This window comes from Mustela lutreola, chromosome 8, assembly GCF_030435805.1.
Source record: "Mustela lutreola isolate mMusLut2 chromosome 8, mMusLut2.pri, whole genome shotgun sequence".
NCBI lineage: Eukaryota > Metazoa > Chordata > Mammalia > Carnivora > Mustelidae > Mustela > Mustela lutreola.
The window spans coordinates 126,383,477-126,399,118 of record NC_081297.1 but is presented as its reverse complement, the minus strand read 5'-3'; the positions used below and the strand labels follow the sequence as shown (position 1 = coordinate 126,399,118).

Genomic DNA, 15,642 nt, shown 5'->3' with positions numbered 1-15,642 from the left:
TTTTAGTCCATAAATCTAGTTCTTAAAGAATGCAGCAATTAAATAGGGCAAAATAATCTGTACAACTGCAGGATCAGGTGTTAACCCTGCCGGAACGTAAGTCTCCGGGAGTACAAGGATTGTTGTCTCTTCGTCTATGCACTAGGGACACAGGAGTAAACAGTGCCTCAGGAACTACTTGTTGAATGAGTAATTGCTGACTGAACACTGTCGGGGATACTAAAGCCCCCACCGATTGTAATTTCATTACAGAGACAAAAACACTGGATGCATAGAAAACAAGAGTGCCTAAAACACAATCATCTCTGGTTCACGCAGGCCCAGCATATGAACAAACAGGCTGCAGGAATATCTTAACTGCTGCTCCTGGGAAGTTCTTAACCCGCTACATATGTCGCTGCTCAAGACTTCCTTCCAGTTCCCTCTAGTGTGCCTCCTGGTGTGAGGCTCTGTGGTGGTGGGAGAGTTATCAGGGAGAGGACGATTCAGGGATGAGCAACTGGGAGAAAGGGCAGCTTGGGGAGAAGATAGGATTCTTGATATAAAGAGATCAACAGGCATGTTTTTCTTTTATTAAGGTTTTTTTTTTTTTTTCCTTAAAAGTAAACTCCACCCCCAATGTGGGGCTTGAACTCATGATCCCAAGATGAAGAGTCGCATGCTCTACTGACTGAGCCAGCCAAGCACCCCAGCATGAATGTTTTTCATGAATAAAAACAATGTTTGTGGAACCACAGTCTAATTAGATAAATATAACCAGAGGAGGATATCTATATTAGAAAGAGTAGAAAATATAACTGGAAATGATAGACTTATTTTGACAGAGAGGCTTGAAACCAGGAATAAAAAGTTGAGATTTAATATGGTAGGAAAGGGAGAACCACCCTAGCTTTTAAAGCTAGAGAGCCACTATCAATGTACTACTGTTTCAGAAAAATCTGGAGGGAGTCTGCAAGGATAGAAGCTAGCTTAGAAGCCATCTTCTAAGGGTAGCTTAGAAGAAAAAGGTATTGAAAACAGAAGTCTACTGGGGTGCCAGGCTGGCTCCGTCGGCAGAGCATGAGACTCTTGATCTTGAGGTCATGAGTTTGAGCCCCACATTGGGGGCAGAGTTTACATAATAAAAAAGAAAATGGAAGTCAGTTAAGAGACTATTACAATATATAAGCACAATCTAATAAGGACCTGGGCTATAAAGGGGGCCAATGGGAAGGATAAAATCAAGAAATGTGCACCTGGACAAGGGTGAATGGTAGGACTACTAAGAGAAGAAAGGAAAAAACCTGAGGAACTTTCCAGATGTACAGGTAATCTATAAACTTCTAGTGAAAAAGAGAACAGGAAAAGAAGGCAGGTGATTTTTTTTTAATAATCTTTTAAAAATAAACATATAATGTATTATTAGCCCCAGGGGTACAGGTCTGTGAAAGGAAGGCAGGTGATTTTGAGGCTCCGCATAAGTACTCTATAAAAGGGGAATCCCACTCTCTCTACTTAAGAGATCTACAGAAGTTAATTCACAACTAGGAATTAGCTAGTTTGATATTGTTAAGTATTAAGCTTCTCCTCATTCCTTCCCCTATTTCCCATGAACTCTGACTAAAAATAAGAAGAGCAGGAAACTTAATGGAAATTAATGCTAATTGTCTGTACCGTATCCAAAAACACCTCCTCTTCTCCCATCTACTGAAGAGCTCAAAACAATTAAGGAACTTTAATGATGTAGCTAACTGGCCTAGGTCTTAATTCATTTCTTTCAATGGTGAACACAGAGTTATTAATTTGGGGCTTCATTGAGGTATTTATGATATCAACATGAAGAGAACAGAGTGTAGAATCTCAAATTCACTAAATTTGAAAATACTCTAATTTTTTCAATGCACCGCCCATTCCAAATAAAATTTAGTAAAACATCAAATACCTGATGAAAAAGTATGATTTCAAATTCCCAATTTGACTATATACCTATTCTTTTTTTGATCATATTGATCTGTGTTCACAAGAAAAAGTACTATACTTGCTGACAAATCCCTAAAATTAAAGCTATAGGAATTATATAGCTAAAATAAACCCCTACATTAAAAATAACCTTTTACTCTGATGTCAGCTTACCGTGATCACTAAATAGAAGTTGCTTCCATTTCTGCCTTTCGGCCTCTGATGCTTTAAATCCCAGCACAGATTTTAGTTCTTGGAGTACCCTCTTGGATTCTTCATGCTCACGCTTCTGTCTCTCTCTGTCTTCTTGAGACAAGTAATAAAAATCATCCTTTCTGAAATCACTGTCCATATCTATATCATCTACATAAGCTTCTAATTCCTGAAAATGAATACAAGAAAAAGCACTTTACTCCGAGCAGACAATTTTCTAGTAGCATTCATTAACTTGTACCTACCCATCTCCAAGATTAAAAAATGAAGACTCTTGGCACAGGTCACTAAAGCAAAGGTGGGCAAACAGAGCAAATATATTACTATTACTATAGATAAACTGAAGTCTTAAAAAAACTTAACAGTTGATACTAAAAGGGATTATGGAAAAGAAAGTTTAATAACTTCAATCATTATTTTTCTGCTCTGATATCATTCTATAGATCTAGTCAAGATTAAGATTAGTTATTAGCTCTGCAAAACCAATCAAAATTAGAAAGGCTGGTAGTTTGGGGGAGGTGTCAGGTATGTTAAGTCTTTTTGTGGTAGATATCTGTGGTTCTTTCTGACTTCCCAGGGAGTTTGAACCTCATCTTACGGTTCTTCTTAACACTGAGGAACAGACTAGGATCCTTGCTTCCCAGCCTCCTTGCGGTTATAGGTCAGGCAAATAACTTGGGATCCTCTAATCAAATGTACATGGATCATGTCTGACCCAGAAGTTTGTTACAAGGGAAGCAGGCATCTTAAGGAATCTATTCTGGTAAGCATGGTGGCAGGTCAAGTTTCTAGAGATAGAGGTTCTAAAGGGAGTTTTTATTATCCAGTGACAATGTCTGCAGCTAATGACTGGGCAGTGATGTTGCTGGAAAGGGAGAAGTTCTTTTGAGTGATTCTGGATGTTTATACCAGCCTGGTCCAAACCTACGTGGTCCTCAGAAATATTCTGTCCGTCATGTACTTTTTAAAAAATTTTTTGTTCGTTGGGGCGCCTGGTTGGCTCAGTCAGTTAAGCATCTGACTTTTGGTTTCAGCTCAGTCTCCGGGTGGTGAGGCTAAGCTCTTATGGACTCTGTACTTAGTGGGGAGTCTGCTTGGGATACTCTTCCTCTGTCCCTCCCCGTGCTTGCGTGCTTTCTCTAGTAATAAAATAAAGTAAAATCAAATCTTCAAAATCCCTTGTGTATTAACAGTAAACAGAATTGGTCTCCTTTTGCAATTAAGAACTGAGTAGACAATATGACCAAAGGAAAAGTAGTTTTCCTTAAGATAAGCAAAAGAAATCTTTGTCAGTATCTAATGAAATCATTAAAAAATTGTTTCCTTAAAGTGAGGTATACTATACATGCTGCCAAATGCACAAATCTCAAAGTGTACAGGACTTTTATGTATGCGCACAGACTGGTAACTGCTAGTCAACATTTCCAGCATCCCAGAAGGTACCTTTACCAATGCGCTAATTCTTAATGTGTTTAATCACCTACGTATCTAAGAAATAGTAAGGTATAAATAACATAAATTCGCTGGTAGATTCAGTGGATTGAGTTAAAGGCACTAAGAAAAAATGATCTGACATAAGTTCAATACATTGTGTTGTAATTTTAAAGCTCATCACGAACATAAATTTAACAACTTGGTCAAAAATCATCCATGCCACTTACAGAGAAAGATAGGCAACCTTTATATGTGAAACTCTTCTTTAGGGGGGAAAAACCATTTTCACTGTTACCTGCTCCTCAGGGATTGGATCTTTGTCAGCAATGTGTAGAGTAGGCTGCATCAAAGGTACCACAGTACAACGCGGATTTTCACATACGATCTCAGGCTTGCCTTAAAAAGCAAAAGGCCACATGGAAATGAGTGAACATCTAACTAAACAATGTTCTTAATACTAGTATTTTGCCAATTTCATAGTCCAACTTGTGATTATAACTTCTAATTTATAAAAAAAATTAAGGATGTTAAAGTTAACAGTAACCGCAGCAGATTTATAATTTAAGTTAAATTAAACTCTTGGAGGAGTAACTTTTCTCTCCCTTCTTCATCTCACCATAGTATCTGGCACACAACAGGTATTCTATAAATCAATTTTTGTTCGTGGCACAGGAGCACTCTCAAGACATGCCACCATTCATCCCCACAAAAAATAAACTTCAATCCTGCACTTCTCTTATATTATTTCTATTCTCAGAAGTTAGAATTGGAAATGAGTTTCATAAGTAATAGCTTGAAAAGATGACCCAGGTGTGAACTTTAATACTTAATATTGGTGTTTGTTTTCTAACCACAGGGTTACTTAGTCTCCTATCTAGTTCTCTGCTTTTCACCATTCTCTCTCTACTTAAAAAGAAGTAGGGTTTAAGCATCTAGATTTTTAGCTTTCAAGAGTAACGATAGATAACTGGTTGGGACCAGGGTTGGGGGGGAGACTCCTGGCTGTCAAGGCCTGATGTGGACTAAGCACACTTGACTGGACTGGGAAGGACTCTTAGCAGGTCTGTGTCAACAGCAATGTGGCTTAGGGGACAGCTGATATTGTCAGGCAACTGCTTACATACAAGGGATTGAATAAATAAGTAAAAATAGAAGATAACGAGAGCCAAGTTTCTCATAATCAGAAAAGAGAGGTACAAGTAAGGAGAAGGACAGAAGAACTCTGTAGGACTGGGACTGAATTGGAGGTATTGGTGTGAACCCACGGCATGTGACATATATGGACAGACAGATACAGAAATAGATCTATTACACAGATCTATTTCACAACCTTGTATGTTGGGAATTGGTAAAAACAGTAATGCCGCAGAGGCTATGAGCATACTTGGCATTCACATCTTGGTTTCTAAGTACCACTTTCCCACTAAAGGACTGAGGGCTTCTTGGACACATGGCTGATGTTAGGGGTGGGGGCAAGGAAAGTATGAAGATATAAAGAAGTGATCAAAGGAAGAATGATCGTGGCACAAACCATCCTGAATGGGTTCCCTCTGATTAAACTCTGGACAATTTGAGCAACAAAATAATAATACTAACAAATTATGATCTACAGAATAAGAATCCATATATCCATATTGATATAAATAAGTGGAAAGGGGGCTGTTTTGCCTCACAATAGAAGGCTGGCTAATAAGTGTAAAAGGAAAAGTGGATTAGAAAATTACCATTTGGTAACAATCACAGTATCTAATTCAAACAAGAACTACTAAACTGGTGGATCCCAAAACTAGTGGGTGAAAAAACTAAGCTATTTTATTTTATTCACTTAGAAAATTCACTCTTTCTGGTATCTAATTTTATAAGATTAGACAGATCAGAGTCATATAACCACCACTACCACCACAACCAAGATAAAGAACAGCTCCCACACCTCAAAACATTGACTTGTGCTGCCTCTTTATAACCTATTCCTCCCTTCATATCCAACGCCTAGAAAACATAGGCTGCCTGTTGTTCCTATGAAATCACACTGTTTTAAGAATGTCATTTAAACGGAATCACAGACTATGTAGTATTTGACTCGGGCTTCTTTTGAGTAACACAATGCATTAGAGATTCCTCCATTGTAATGATGGATCAGTAGTTTATTTCTTTTTTATTGCTGAGTAGTATTCCATGTGGATGGATAGAAGAGTTTATCCATTCATCAGCTGAAGGACAGTTGGACTGCCTCTAGTTTTTAGTGATTATGAATAAAGCCACTATAAACATTTGTTTATAGGTTAAAGTGAACATTACATTTTTGTATCTCTTGAGTAAATCTCTGAAATGATACTAGTGGGACATATGGAACATATATGTTCCAATATAGTGGGAATAAACTTATATAACCTCAGAGTATTTTTTTAAATAACATGCTTATATTTAAAACAAGAAAGGCTAAAGCAGAATTAAGAACATAAAAGCTTAATGCCGTGTGTGATCTGGATCTGGGCATATAAGATTACTGTTGGATCAATCAGTGAAATTAGAATGGGAACTGTGGATTCGAGAGCACTGTTGTGTCAGTGGTCATGGCCTGATTTTGGTGGTATATTGTAGGTATGTAGGAGAATGTCCATTTTCAAAAATGCAAACACAAGATTTAGGGGCAAGGGGTCTCATGTCTGCATCTTACTGGTTCAGAATAATACCACTGGAAGAATTTATAGACAGATACACACAGAGGTAAGGCAAATGTGGTAAAATGTCAATGACTGAGGAATATGGGTAAAGAAAGATACTTTGAACTATTCTCATGATATTTCTGTAGTTCTGAAATAACCTAAAAAGAGCAACAGCTAACTAGAGCACCTGCTTCTTAAAAAAATCATACATTTTATTCAAAGTCCCATTGCCATGGCCACTATGAGCATTTTAGTGAGAAAGTTTGCAAATGACTTATATCTTAATTTGTATCATTTTCACTTACAAGCAAAAGCCACATATGCAGAATATTATGGCCTATCATCTGCCCAATGTTTTGGAGATAGTTTAACAATCATGCTTAAGTGACTAAAATTCAACATCTGAGTATGCTAAGGGCAGGAATAAATGGAATGCATCTCTAAACACCCAGTGGTCTTCTGAGTGTTTCCACTTAAAGAAAATGTACTCAAGAAACTAATATTACACTGTATGTTAACTAATTGGAATTTAAATAAAAACTTGAAAAGAAAAAGCCTGCCCAAAAAAGCCTGAAAAAGAGAAAAAGCTCTAGACTTAAGTCATATCAAAAAGTTTAACATGCATAAATGTTTGCATATATCAAAAATCCTTAGCAAATTTACCCTTTGAAGAAAAAAATTACTTGCCATTTGTATTTTAGATGTAAAGGAAATCTATTGGTGATATATCAGCAATTAGCATGTTACATTTCCTTTGAAGAAAGTTAACTTTCACTACATACTTATTCAGCTTCTTAAACACATTAAAGTATTACAGAACTAGCTGTAAATAAAATAGTGACTAACAAGATGATAAAGCACTGATCATCTGAGGCAGCAATATAATTTCTACACACAAATATAATTTTCAAAAAGGCCCAGGGGACAAACATAGTATTGGTTTATAGCACAAAATTTAAAAATATGCCAGATATTTACAATGAATTAGTGAAATGAGTAAAAACTAATATAAAATCTGGGTCAAATGAAAGCAGTTTTGTGGAAAATTTGAAGACTACCCTTTGCCCAGCGATATAAGGCATTCCAATGTCACCATTAAATACTGGCATTTAACACATCTCAGACCCTGGTATACTATTTCTGAAGGCTTGACGTATTCTACCTTAAAAGCAAGGTCAATTTCTGGCCCCTAACTATCAAACTCATTATTACACTAACTAGAAATGGGTTTCTGGAAGTTCTAATAACGGAATAATACTATTTAAATCTATCCCTTCATTAAGTTTTTTAAGAAGGAGGCATAGGATCCAGAGAACTTCCAAATCATATTCACTTATTGTTCGTAAAATAAAAGCCAGACTTTATATTCAGTGTCAATTTGTATGTATAAGTTCAACTTTTCTTTTAGTAAACTAAAGTTTTGTTAAGTCACTTACATCATAGAGATAAGAAATCCACCTAACAAAATCTTACTGGAGGAGAGTAAGAATGTCTGATAAATGTGTACAAAGGAAAGCTCTCATTGGTACCTTTTCTATCTGTGTTTCTTCGGAGCAGTCGATCCACTTGAGAAATGGCCTCTTCCCAGCAACTGTTGCTTGCCTGAACATGGGGCTGAATCAGCTTTAACTTCTGTTCTAGGAGTTGATAAGATTCTGATACTAGTTCCTGTGTTTCTTTAGTACAAACAAGCTTTTCAAGTTCATCTTCAAGAATTATTACCCTAAGTAATAAAGAAAAACAGAAACAGATTTCTAAAATATTAAATGGAAAATGTCTAATTCACAAGGCCTATTTAAGAAATAAGCTTGTAAGATGAAAAGTGTTGTGGAGATGGAAAGGGTGATGGTCGCCAACAATGTCTATGTACCTAATGGCATTTAACTGTATGACAAAAAATGGCTAAATGGTAAATTTAATGTTACGTGCATTTTACCACAATGTTTTCAAAAGCTCATAAAGGACATCACCTATTTATCCAACAATATTTCTTTTAAATATATGAGGCTTTTATGAGCTGAAAAGATAAATGAAGCTCATTTCATCCTTAACAGGAACCATAACTGAATCAGGGAAATTAGGCATATCTATGCAAGCATAACGTCATAACATATAAAGTTATAACAACATTTTATTTCCATTTTACAGATGAGGAATTAGGTCCAGGGAGTTGAAACTTGCCTAGCGTTAGACAGCTGGCAAGCTTTAAGTCCGGGCTGAATCTAAGCCCAAGAGTGTAATACCACAGAAAGATATAGACTGTGTTACAAGAATTCAGAAGAGGAGAAAAGTTGCTACCAGCTATGGGTACAGAGAGGGAACAACTGAGAAAGAGGTACCTTTGAGGAAGTACTGAAGGATGGACAAAATGTGAACATGTACAAAAGATAAGGAAGGTCATTCTAAACGGTACATGGGAAAAGGCATTCATGCAGTTTGTTTGGACTGTATAAAGGAGAGAGAAACAGAGAGAGAAAGGCAGACTATCATCAGGTTATAGCAAATCCTCTCAACAGAATGTTTCCTACAGACTTTAGTCCATGCTGCTATACTCTGAAACCAGTAAAGATGTGCAATTAGCGAAAGCACATACATGCCTCAGATACATTATTTTGATAGTGAGCCCTCTAGAGGCAGCGAGAACAAAGTGTTATTCTCTAGTGTACACAACTGGGAAGAACAAGGGACGAGTGAGGAGGAGGAGTGAAACACAAAACAGATGTTTAGATAACACTTTTAAAATTGTGTACAGTGGTGCTATAGAGCAAATCAGATATGGCTTGTGACTGGTATACTCTGTCTGAAAGATGACATATAGGACCATATACAGAAGATTCCATTTTTAAACAGGCGACATCCTTCCCATGCAAAGTCCATACCCTCTGCCATGGCACCAAGCCCCTTTTTCATGTCCATCCAGTGTAGTCTCTTTCTTCCCTGAGCCATCTTCCCTTACTCTAATGCATTCTATTAAGTCCTGTGTAGTTCTGATTCTATTGCCAAAAATTAATTTTTAAAAAGATTTTATTTATTTATTTATTTGAGAGAGAGAGAGAGAGAGAGAGACAGTAAGAGTAAGAGAGGGAAAACAAGCAGGGGAAGTGGGACAGGGAGAAGCAAGCTTCCCACCAGGCAGGCCTGATGTGGGGCTTGATCCCAGGACCCTGGGATCATGACCTGAGCTGAAGGCAGTCACTTAATGACTGAGCCACTCAGGCACCCTGAAAAATTCTTTAGAGACTCTGGCTTTGCCCAATACAACCTTCCCACTGAAATGTTTTCTCTGACATTCACCCAACCTTTGTTGTTCCTTCTAGCAGAGATTGCCTTATCTCCTATATTCCCTGTGGGAGACAGGACTGAATCAGGTTAGCATTCATTTATCTGTTTTCTGAGAACCACCGCTAGAGACCACTGGAACATCCCTGCCTCACAGCTCCTCAATTTCCCCCCATGCTGTAGCTTTTATAGCCGCCTTATATACCGCAGACAGATGGGTAAAAATTTATTTTCTCAAAATGTTTTTCCTATCTTAATTTCTTGTTCATCATATCTTCCTTACTTCACTGAACTAGCCCTATGATTTTAAGGAGACGTCAAATGCTTTTGACCTGTTTTTGTTGTTTGTTTTTATCTTACAAAACTGAGTTCTGACCTTCCTATTCTACTTCTTGCCTGGTATACAGGGTCAGGTCCATCAACTAAGATCTTATCAATTCATTAAATTCCATGACTTTTCTGATTACCAACACAACAGGAACCCAGCCCATTCATTTGATCCTGTCCTGTAAGTATATGTTACAGAAGAATGTCACTGGAATGACTGGATGCTACATTTGATCAAGGCAGAGTACCAATAACACCATGCAAAGTAAAAAATGAACAAATATAGGGGTGCCTGGGTGGCTCAGTTGGTTTAGCAACTGCCTTCAGCTCAAGTCATGATCCTGGAGTTCGGAGATCAAGTCCCGCATCTGGCTCCCAGCTCCATCGGGAGTCTGCTTCTCCCTCTAACCTTCTCCCCTCTCATGCTCTCTCTCAAATAAATAAAATCTCAAAAAAAACCTTTAACAAATATAGTCTATGGACCCTGACCTTTAATATTCAACTTGGGCCAAAAAGTTTGTCCTCTGTTGAGAAAATGTCCAAATCTGCTTTAATTTATTTTAAAAAATTATAATATATTATTCTTCTACTGAATATAACAATACCTCTTATAACTTGCTGTTCCAGTGCTGGCAGATATTTTGCTCAGATTGCAGGGTCCAGTTAAGAGCCCTACTTAAAGAAGAGTTAGTTAAAACAAGCTCAATCTTTGTAAACATCTCCATTTCAGCTCTCAAAGAGAATGAACACCTGCTTTTGACCTATGTTTCTAGGTTTTCTGTTGAAATCAGACAAAGTGAAAACCGTAAATGATTCCCCCAAATTATAGTACCTACAAATCATTCTCCATTCCTCACGCCGTATGTCTCAATTTTGCTGCTTCTTTCTAGCTAAGACACAAGCCAGCAACCACAATGGCTGATCATGGAGACATCTTCTTATTTGGCTTCAAAACTTACTCATTCAGTAACGCTTTCAGATGGAGCTGTAAGCTGCGTACTGCTGTGTGAACATTATTCAGTTCTCTTGACTTCTGCTGAGTTTTCGATAAACGCTGGGGTACTGACTGGTGCTGAGTTTCAAAGTACCGATAAAACTCATAGCTGCGCTTAAGCTCTTCCAAGCAGGCAGAATGAGCATGAGGTAGACCTTGAGTCACATCAGATAAAATACGATGAGGCAAAAGTGCTGGAGTCAGTAAGGGCCCAGGAGGTGAATTAGCTGTAGAAAGTAATAGGGCTAACCGTCTGAAGAACTCTGAACTCTGTGCCACCCAGAGTTGAAACAAAACCTAAAAAGGAAAAGGAACTACATCAATTAAAAAAAAAAATTGGTCAAAATTCAAAACAAACTACAAATTTGTTTATCTTAACTTCTGGTTAAATTTCTTACTTTATCATAAGATATGAATATAGGTGAGCTTGAACTAATCCTGAAGATTAGTCAAGAATGTCAGATCAAATTATGTAGTCATGGCATGTTGGAACTTCTAGTACGAATATAACATGTAACACCAGTATATACTTTTATTTTTTTTTAAAGATTTTATCTACTTATTTGAAAGACGGAGATCACAAGTAGGCAGAAAGGCAGGCAGAGAGAGAGGAAGGGAAGCAGGCTCCCCACTGAGCAGAAAGCCCGATGTGGGGCTTGATCCCAGGACCCTGGGATCATGACCTGAGCTGAAGGCAGAGGCTTTAACCCACTGAGCCACCCAGGCGCCCCACTAGTATATACTTTAGAACAATTCTATCCCGGAAAAGAAGTGTTGATAACAAGATACATCTATCAGAAGTGAATATTCCTTGATGAATTACTTGAACATTTTACACAAAGTAGAAAAGGAGAAAGCAGGAATAATGGACCTACAGAAGTCCAAAGAAATGAGTCAGTGATACATCCAGAATTTAGGGTTCAAAATTATACCATTTTCAGCCTATGAAATAGCTAAGAGATAACATAAAAATCAGTCTAGAGTATTCATACTTGAAGGGTTGGCATGAGAAACTGCAAAACCCATTCTTGAGATACAAAGAATCAACAAAGGATTTCTCTATATGTAGTCCTGTTCAACATGGGGACTATGAGGACAATATCCCACAAATAAACAAATACATGAGGAAGCAATCTAATATGAGAGTTAGCAGACAACAAAAAGATAATTGAATACTTTGGATAATTCTGATTTCAATTTTTCATAACCATGAAAGTGGACATTACTCAGACTGCTTTATAAAATGAACTTTAAGTTATACAGATAATGATTTAAGATAATTTAATATAAACCCCTCTTACTACTAACTTATTTTTTAAAATGGAGCAAGGTCAAATTTCTAAACTGCTAAATACACACTGTCTAGGAATTCTTGAATTTATATAAGCAACTGACCTCACAAGTCTTCTTATTTAACCATTAAATTTTGGGACCACAATGATTTTCTTTAGTCCTTTATTTGATCATTCAGCATATTCTTGGGCACCTAGATGTGCCAGGCACTGTTCTAGGTGCTGATAATACACCAGAATATAAAAGTGAAAAAAATCCCTTTCTTTCTTTCTTTCTTTCTTTTTTTTTTTTTTTTTTTTTAAGATTTTATTTATCTCTACAGAGACAGAGAGAGAGACAGTGAGAGTAGGATCACGAGCAGGGGGAGTGGGAGAGGGGGAAGCAGGCTCCTGCCAAACAGGGACCCTGATGCAGGGCTGGATCCCAGGACCCTGGGATTATGACCTGAGCCAAAGGCAGATACTTAATGACTGAGTCACCCAGGTGCCCCCTTTTTAAAAAAAGATTTTACTTATTTATTTGACAGGCAGAGATCACAAGTAGGCAGAGAGGCAGGCAGAGAGAGAGAGAGAGAGAGAGAGAGAGAGAGAGAGAGGAGGAAGCAGGCTCCCTGCTGAGCAGAGAGCCCGATGCGGAGCTCGATCCCAAGACCCTGGGATCATGACCTGAGCCAAAGGCAGACGTTTAACGAATGAGCCACCCAGGTGCCCCTAAAAGTCCCTTTCTTACTGGAACTTCTATTCGGGTGGCAGGGGGAGCAAAAGATTCTAACAAGTAAAAGACAGTTTCTCGGCTGATGAGTTATGAGAAAAAATACAGCAGAGAAGGGGAATAGTGAATGCATGTTTATGTGTGTATACCTGGGGGTTAGAAAAGGGAAAGGCAGAAGGAGGGAAAGATGGGGTGGCCAGGAATGTTTCTAACCAAGTGTCATCTAGAAGGAATTGAGCCATGGGATTACCATTAGGGAAGAGAATTACAGGGAGCAGGGGGGGTTCAAGTACAAAGTCCTGTAGTGGGAATATATAGTACTTGGCACATCTGAAGAACAGCAAGGTCAGTGGGGCTGGTACAGTAAGTAAGGGACAGCATGGTAAGCGATGAAGTCCCTGAAATAACTGGCTTTTACTCTAAGAAAAATGGGGATCCACTGAAGGATTCTCAGCAGAAGAGTTATATGATCTCAGTCATGCTCCAGTCAGAAGGATACTGATAATCCAGCTGGGAGTTAATGGTAGCTTATATGACAGTGGTTAGTAGTTAAGAGGTGAGCAGTAGTGAGACTCTGGATATACAAGAACACAGAACCAACAGAATCTCTTGATAGATTGTTTATGAGAGGAAAAGTGTTATCTAAGATGATTCCAGAGTTTTGGACCACAGCAACTGAAAGAATCTAGTTGGCAGAGCTTACCACCACTTTTAAAAAGACTACTTATTGAATCACCGCCATATTCTCTGATTAAACCAAAACTAAGAAATATGCATTTCCCCCCCCATTTGCTGTTTGGATGGGAAAGTGGCTCTGGTTAACCATCGCTTATGGGCAAACAGGAAATTCTGATTTAAAGCATTTTCACAAAATGTGGATTTATTTTTTAAAGCAGGAAATACACTATTTTATAATGATGAAAAAACTAGTTAAAAATGTGAAAAAGGAAAAAGAGAGACAAGGACTCTATACTAAATATTTTTAGTATTTAGGGCACAGTGAGGAGGTAGCTTTTCTTTCCAAAGGTACATCACTTGCTCAGTTTTCCTGACAGAAGATATGTGAACACTAAAATCTAAATCCAAAGGATATTTTCTTTATAGGACACGATGAAAATCACAAAGGAAAACAAAAGGCACTGATATATTTGTAAACCACCTTTCACTACATTTTTAAAAAAAGCTTTAATTAATGTTGCTCTTTAGAGAGAGAAATTTCCTTTAAATTTAACTTACTTTTAACTTAAAATTTCCTTTAAAATTTAACTTACAAAATCCATTTTTAAATTCTTTATCTGGGTACAATGGCAATAATAAAAGGTGGCAAACATAATTTTTGAACATCACAGAAATTTTCAGTGGTTTATAAACTCCAGAGACATCAAGATAAAGCTTCTTAACCTCTGCAATCCTGGTAATAACACAACACAATCACTGAGTTTGGTTATAGATTACTTATGTGTTAAGATAAAGCAAAAGTCAAAGAACTAAAGTTAGTCTAATTTGTAAAACAACTTCATTGAGCAAAAAGGATTTAGCTACAACTAGCATCTTTCACAGAAGTAGAATTACTGATTCAAAGAACATGATTTTTAAGGCTTTTTGTATGTCAAATTGCATTTTTTTTTTAAAGATTTTATTTATTTATTTGACAGAGAGAAATCACAAGTAGACGGAGAGGCAGGCAGAGAGAGAGAGAGAGGGAAGCAGGCTCCCTGCCGAGCAGAGAGCCCGATGCGGGACTCGATCCCAGGAGCCTGAGATCATGACCTGAGCCGAAGGCAGCGGCTTAATCCACTGAGCCACCCAGGCGCCCCTCAAATTGCATTTTTTAAAAAAGATTTTATTTATTTGCGAGAAAGTGAGCATGAGTTGGCGGGGTGGAGTGAGAGAAAGAAGAAGACTCCCCACTGAGCACGGAGCCCAACACGGGGCTAATCCCGGGACCCCGAGATGATGATCTGAGCCAAAGTCAGATGCTTCACTGACTGAGCCACCCAGGCGCCCCTTGTTAAATGGCATTCTGAACAACTTTAGGGAACTAAAGTAAGTAAGTAAGAAAATTATCACAGCAGCCTAGGTAAGAAATGATGAGGGCTACAATGAAGATGGTAGGAAGGGCTATAGAATGGATGGTTTTAAACATTTTCAAGGTCAAACAGACATAAGAATCTACAGACAAACTGGATACAAGGGATAAAAGCTCAGATAAGAAGGCTGGTATCCAGGTTTCTAGCTTAGTAAGTTGCGTGGTGCCACTTATTGATACGGGTTAGAATGAGGGTAAGAATAAGTCAAGAAAAATTTCAAGTAACAGTAAAGATTTAAAAACAAACAAAAGAATTAGAACATTTATGTGACTCTGGACATTTTAAAGATGTAGAGACTGATGCAGTCTCAAAACAAAAATGGATCTTGGTATCTATGCTGTCAACTACACTTGCACCGATTTCATGGTATCAGGTGAAGTTCTGAAGACTAGAAACTAAGAAACATCTAAGTGGAGTTTGCTAAATACTGAAAAAGAATCTAAAGACTCACTATTTAAAACCACTACTAGAATCTCACCAAACACATGGTTTTTGTAACTTGCTTTATTTTGTTTCTTCCATCTTACAATTTTTCTACCATCCATTCCAAAGAATGTACCATAAATCATTATCAATCTTATATTACTGAACTTCTGTTTCCAATATTTGCTGTTTGGGGAATATCATGAACATACTCTGAGTATATTCTGATTACTCAGATAAATCTTTAAGCTTAAGATTACTGAAGAGTACATAC

At 37.6% G+C, this 15,642-nt stretch overlaps 1 protein-coding gene across 8 annotated transcripts in view; it reads right to left on the bottom strand.

Moving 5' to 3' along the window:
* VEZT (vezatin, adherens junctions transmembrane protein) overlaps window positions 1–15,642 on the bottom strand; it is a 74,261-nt gene that overhangs the window by 10,911 nt on the left and 47,708 nt on the right. For all 8 annotated transcript variants that reach the window (XM_059186547.1, XM_059186549.1, XM_059186550.1 and 5 more), the window contains 4 exons: window positions 10,817–11,148; window positions 7,781–7,974; window positions 3,881–3,981; window positions 2,113–2,320 (listed from right to left, as the gene is read on the bottom strand). In XM_059186547.1, the coding sequence (XP_059042530.1) occupies window positions 2,113–2,320; window positions 3,881–3,981; window positions 7,781–7,974; window positions 10,817–11,148 (835 nt within the window). The remainder of the gene's footprint in view (window positions 1–2,112; window positions 2,321–3,880; window positions 3,982–7,780; window positions 7,975–10,816; window positions 11,149–15,642) is intronic.